Consider the following 6,000-nt stretch of genomic DNA (forward strand, 5'->3'; position numbering starts at 1 on the left):
ACAAAATAATTAAGGGACCGCATTCAACTAGTGAGACTAATAGTCAACTTCACAAGCCTAATCCTCTAACGAACTCCCACTTCTCAATTCCTATTCCCATTTAGCATCTCCACTCGCGTCCCCCAAAATGTCCCCCAAAGCTATTTGGGGCGCGCCGGACAAAAAAACGGTTTCAGCCGCGTCCTCCAAACCCGTCTTTTGTCTGGCGCGCCCCGCTACGGTGTCCGCCGCCCCGAGCCCGTCCCCGCCCCACAGGGGACGCACCGGGGACGCCAGACACAACGAAAAGCGAGGCGAAGCGACACGGGCCCGACCCGTCAGCGGCACAATAAATTTTAACCTAACCGTCGCCTACCTCGCGACGGAAGTTATTGGCGCGCAGCGACGGTGCAGTTCCCGCAGAGGCGCAGTGACGCGTATCGTCGCGCCTAGCTCTGCGTGCCGGCGTTAATGAGCGTCACTGCTCCCCCGCCTCCCTCCGGCCTATAAAAAGGGCCGCCTCTCATTGTCCCTCTCAAACACAAACCCTAGCGCCTCTCTCCCCAAATCTAGCCGCCACCATCTCAACAAGAGTCGACGTCATGGCTGGGAGAGGCGGAGGCCGATCTCGCGGTCGTGGTCGTGGCCGTGGTCGTGGCCGCGGCAGAGCTGCACGCTCGCCGTCGCCTGCCACGCCGTCGTCTTCATCGTCGGAGATGGACGTGGAGGCGGGCGTGCTGTTCGAGTTCGTCCTCGTCCTCAAGGGCGACCCACGCGGCATCCAGAGGCTGTCGGACTCCTTCGCCGAGTACGTCACCGGCGACGACCGCCCGGGCATGATGCATCTGCGGGAGGCTTCGTGCGGCTACTATCGGTGGATCGTCGACGTGATCTACGACGCGCGCGGCAAGATGTACCTCCACATCGGCTGGGAGAAGTTCGCGCGCCACCACAGCCTCGAAGCCGGCTTCATCCTCCTGTTCTCCTACTTTGGCGACAGGGACATGAGCATCAAGGTCTTGGACGAGACGCGCTGCCGCCGGGACTACCACGGCGATAGCACCGACGAGGAGGACAACTGATGAAGAGTGTTGTTTCTTTGCATCGAATACGTGCACGGAGGTTTCTGCCTATTCGTCCTCGGTAGAACCAACAAGGGCACCATCTCCCGCTGGATTTTCCAGTTTGGGTGACTGGGTGTGCCCTCGAGTGTTCTTTCTTAGCAGCGAACACAGGAAACCTTCGATTCACGTCCTAGTTAGGTTTAGTTTTTTTGCAATATTTTATATTTGTGTCCACCGTGGTTCAAATTATGTATTAGTTTTTGGAAAATCATGTTCCAAATTATGTCTTCGTGTAAACCACATTCCCAATTATGTATTAGTTTGTGGATATTACTTCTCTTTATTGAAATAAAAATACAAAAAAATAAAAAAGAGTACTTTAATGTTTGGGGGAGGCGTTTGAGGGACGTGGCTGGGAAGCAACGTCCCCCAAACGCGGCACTAACGAAACTCCCAAACGCTCAATCCGGCACGATTTTGTTTGGGAGACGCGACTGGACTGAAGATACTCTGAAATTGCCAAACAGGCTGAAATAGAACGTGTCACCTAGGCTGCTTCAAATCTGCGCAGGTGGAAACTAACTTCTTTCTTTATCTAGCCAAGCTAGCTACCATACCCATATTACTTGTTTCATTCACAAATACTTCTCACAGCCTCACATAGAGATGGCGCAATTTTTCAACAGAAACAGGCACAACAGCCCTTGGACAATCGCACAAACTTGCTGACTAAAGCAGCCCTACCTACATAACACAAAGTTTCACCTTTGCTGAAAGTTTTCCACCGAGACAAGATCTAGCATGCTGCACAGCGCGCTCTGCGCATGCTTTCTTTCTGCAATATAGGCCTGCGTATTGCTCTTCATAATCCCGTAAAGCAGTGTCCACAATTAATTCCTCCAGCGCAGGGGCATTTTCCACAACATGCAGAAGAAATTCAAGTTGACCTGTTGTCCCTTTATATGCTGTCATATGCATATTCTTCAGATAATTATATTCACACAGCTGAAGGTGCTGCTTGCCCAAAGCATCCTTGTCCGCAAAACAGATGTGAGTAGTGGGAAAAAACTGCAGGATTCAAACATGTAGTATATATGTTAGGAGTACAGAACGATATGTGTCCCACTCGAATTTTAATGTGCAACTCAATTGCCTATGACAAAAAAGAAGTGAAGAGCAGGCTACAATGACAAACAGAGACAAGGTAGAATCTAAAAGCAAATAGAATGGGACACAAGAATCGAGAAAACTACTTACATTATTGTCAGAAAAAAAGTACTTACATTGATCTCCAACTTCTCGATAAGCGGAGCTGCCCTCAGAATGGAAACTACACGAGAAAGTTTGTCGATATTTTGAACTCCTAATCCCATTACCAACTGTAAGCACCTAAGACGGGATAACTTGCCTGGGCTATTCAACAGTGATTCCTTCTGCAAGAAAAAAGAGTAAACATGATCAGCAAGATGATGTTTACATAAATTTAATGGTAACATCAATAGAAATCCAGGAGCAAACCTCTAAGCGCTGGTCGAAAATTTTTAGTGTCAGATTTTGAACGCTCGGAATACCATTGAGGAGTGAACTGGCACCATCTTGAAAATTTGTCTTGTCAAAACATATATATGCATTTTCAAGCTTAGAATCTTGATTAATGAAAATAGGAACAATGGGTCCATCGTATACAAAGGTAACGAGCTTCGTAACATGAAATTCTATCCTGGTCACCCTACAGTATACAACTGTTAGGTGTCGAAGGTGGGACAACGGACGATCCAACTTTAGTTCGCCATTCAGGAAGCATCTGACTAAGCTCAGCCATCCAAGATTATAGCAATTGGACAATATAACTTGAAGGTCCTTTATAGCGATATCCACAAACTCCAAATCAAGCTTTCTCAGGATAGGGAAACCTCTGAATTCAGATGGTGGTCTCAAAGATACAAAGCTAAGCTGTATACACTGCAGATGAGACATGTTGCTTCCATTATCCAAAAGGTGAAAAGGAAATGCGTAGCGATCAACATCTGTACGTCTCTTGTTAATAGGTCGTAAATTGACAGCTATGCTCTTTGTCCGTGATAATACCGCAAAATTAACCCATTTATTTAGAGGATCAACCAGCATTGCATCAAACTCGAATCTGACATGGAATTCTTCAAGCAACTTGCCATGGCACTTTTGCACGACTGTATTGACATTATCGATGAACTTCTGCATGTACTGGAGGTATTCTTTTCTTTCAAAAGTATCACGGCAACACCCGGTAGCACCAGCGAAACATAATTTGTAGCAGCAAATAGCACAGATATATCTCCAATTGCTTGATAAAACAGTAGCTCTTGAAACCTCTTTCGCAGGCAACTTTGATAATATGGTGCACAGCAGATCCTGCGTCAAAAGATTAGAGGTTTCATCTATACAGAATTAACACCGAAAAGAAAATTTGACATACCTGTGGAAGGTCTTCCAGTTTAACGTTTGGCGTCGCTTTCTTAAAGATTGGTTTCCCACTGATATGATTTGAGGAAGTTATTTTGCACACTGTATGGTTGATCATTGTTAACCTGAAAATTAACAAGGTAGAGTTTCTTATTTTGGTATTAACAAACGGATCACGAGGGTCAGAACTTTGATGATAGACATGCAGAGGTATCTCGTTTGATCAATGAACCATAAGTTAGAGAGAGAGAGAGAGAGAGAGAGAGGGACGAGGGAGGACAAGTAACCTAAAATGGCTTGGGCTACGGAGGGTCGAGTAAGACGGTGTCAGCGTTTTGGTGATCGGGTGGTCCGTACAATGGTGTTTCATCAGGGAGGTCGAGAGGATTTGTCTAGTCTAGTAATAAGAGGAATTGGACGCGAGCAAATCCAGGGATCGAAATCAAGCTCTCGGTTGCAGAGATACCGCCAGGAAACGGCTGTGGTCGTTGGAGAGTTTTTTATTCTACTACTGTACAAGAGTAGAAACAAAGGGAGTCCGACGGACAAAGGGAGTCCGAAGGGTGATCCAATTCTTCTCCTGATCGAGTCTCCGAGTCGTGATCCTCCAGGGCTCAAACAATTCTGTTTACCCATGGCGTGCGATGGCCAAGTATCAGAGATTTATGGGAGCAAATCATCTCGGCCTAAACAAATCCTTAATTGCCGGAGATAAATTTGGTATGTGTGATTCATTTCGAACGAACAAAATCTACCAAATTATTTTCCAACAATGCAAAGCACCACGACGGATTGATCCGCCGCTGCGCATCCTAGCAACTCCACCTTCACCCCAGCTGCGGTAGGGGATGCGGCTTCGATCAGGGCCGCCGTGCTCTGTCTCCCCGAGCTCCTCTGTCCGCCGCCGCGTGGTCACACTCTGAGATCCGAATACTCCATAGACGCGTGGAATCCAGGGCTCCACTTCCCGCCAGACACGCGCGGGACCAAGGGCTCCTCTGCCCGCCAGACACGCGAGTGGCGACGGCGCGGCGTCTCCGGCGGCCAAGGGCGCGGAAATCCGGCACCCAGGCGACACATTTCTCATTTCCCCTCACAATTTCGCTCTCGATTTTTGCTCGCCTGCACCCCAATCCTAGCTTTACCCTTTTGCCTCCGCTGTTGGTTCCGCCGCGGGCACTGAAGAATTGACGAGCTGAAGAAACCAGAGAAATTTCATCTTTATCCTATTCTCGGTGCTACCATGGTACTAATAGCAACCTTGCGATTTTGGAGAAGAATATCCAGCGGGGAAGAAGAAAGGCAGGGAGGGTAGTGGGTTACTTGGAGGTCGGATTCGCCGCCTACGATCGCCTGAGTTGCCGCGGTCCGCCGGCGGCGCCCCTCCTCTGCCTCTTCCTGACGAACAGAGGAGCACGAACGGGCGGATTAGTAGAGATATATACTAATAGTAAGATTTTTAATCATAATATAAAATAACAAGTTTGCGAGTAAGAGCATTCCCCACTTTTTTGGCTGGGAGGCCCATTGGAGGAAAATTTGGCCTGGGAGGCTCATTTTCCCAGCCGCGAGTCCAGGATGGATGCAACAAAATTGGCGAGTTCATTCAAACATAAGCGAAATTTAATCATATTTAACATATAGAGGCGAGTTCGTACATAAATAGGCCGAATTCGTACATATATTTGAATTCGGCGATTGGCAAACTAAAACTTAAACTAAAAAGCGGCCTCCTACATGCCGAAATGGCGGTAGAAGGCCGTGTAGTCGCCGCCGTCATCGTCGTCGCTCGAGCCGGCGTCGTCCTGGGGCGGCGGTGCCTCGTACCAGCGGCTCGTGCCTTGGCCAGCGTCGCCGGCGCGTGGCGGCGACGGACGGTAGATGTCGTCGTCACTGCTCTCCTCGAGCTTGATCACCTCCCTGGGCGCGGCGTTCCTGGCGGCGGATGGTGTGGCGGCGCGGGCGGCGAGTTGACGCGCGGCAGCCAGGTCCAGCAACCGCCGCTGCTGCTCCGCCTCCTGGCGCTCCCAGTCCCGCCTGGACCACTCCAGTGCGGCGTCCACGGGGAGGCTGTTGTCGGCGGGCACCAGGTCCGTGAGCGACCTGGCGATCGCCTCCGCCACGCGCGGCTTCCTCCGCGCGCTTCGCCTCCTCCTCGGCGAGCTTGTTTGCGGCGTTGTTGATGGCGGCCGCGGCGGCCTCCTTCTTCGACGACTTCCTCTTCCGCCCGCGCTGCGGAGAGGAAGGCTGGTCACGGATGACGAGGGCGCCGGTGCTGCGCCCTTTGGTCGGCGGTGGAGACGCCGGCTCCTTCTTGACGGTGGCCGGCGTCGACCTGCCGGACCTGGACGCCGACCTCGAGCCAGATGACGGGGAGGATGGCGCCATCCTCCTCGGCATCCAGGAACTACCATGCCGACGCGACATGGTAGCCGCCACCGGCGGCGGCATCCCCAGGACGGGGGACTTCCCGTCCTCGATGTGCGCGAGCACATTCTCGAGGGTGCGGCCAGGC

General features: G+C 50.7%; 1 protein-coding gene across 1 annotated transcript; it reads right to left on the reverse strand.

Annotated features, from left to right (window-relative positions):
- Positions 1 to 1,549: 1,549 nt before the first annotated feature.
- Positions 1,550 to 4,927, reverse strand: LOC127342287 (F-box/FBD/LRR-repeat protein At1g13570). The gene is made up of 5 exons (XM_051368220.2): positions 4,809 to 4,927; positions 3,499 to 3,610; positions 2,562 to 3,434; positions 2,327 to 2,476; positions 1,550 to 2,111 (listed from the first exon to the last, which is right to left on the reverse strand). The coding sequence occupies exons 2-5, from the start codon at positions 3,601 to 3,603 to the stop codon at positions 1,788 to 1,790; spliced, it is 1,452 nt and encodes a 483-aa protein (XP_051224180.1). The 5' UTR covers positions 3,604 to 3,610; positions 4,809 to 4,927; the 3' UTR covers positions 1,550 to 1,787.
- Positions 4,928 to 6,000: the final 1,073 nt, after the last annotated feature.

The sequence above is a fragment of the Lolium perenne genome, chromosome 3, assembly GCF_019359855.2.
Source record: "Lolium perenne isolate Kyuss_39 chromosome 3, Kyuss_2.0, whole genome shotgun sequence".
Classification (NCBI taxonomy): Eukaryota; Viridiplantae; Streptophyta; class Magnoliopsida; order Poales; family Poaceae; genus Lolium; species Lolium perenne.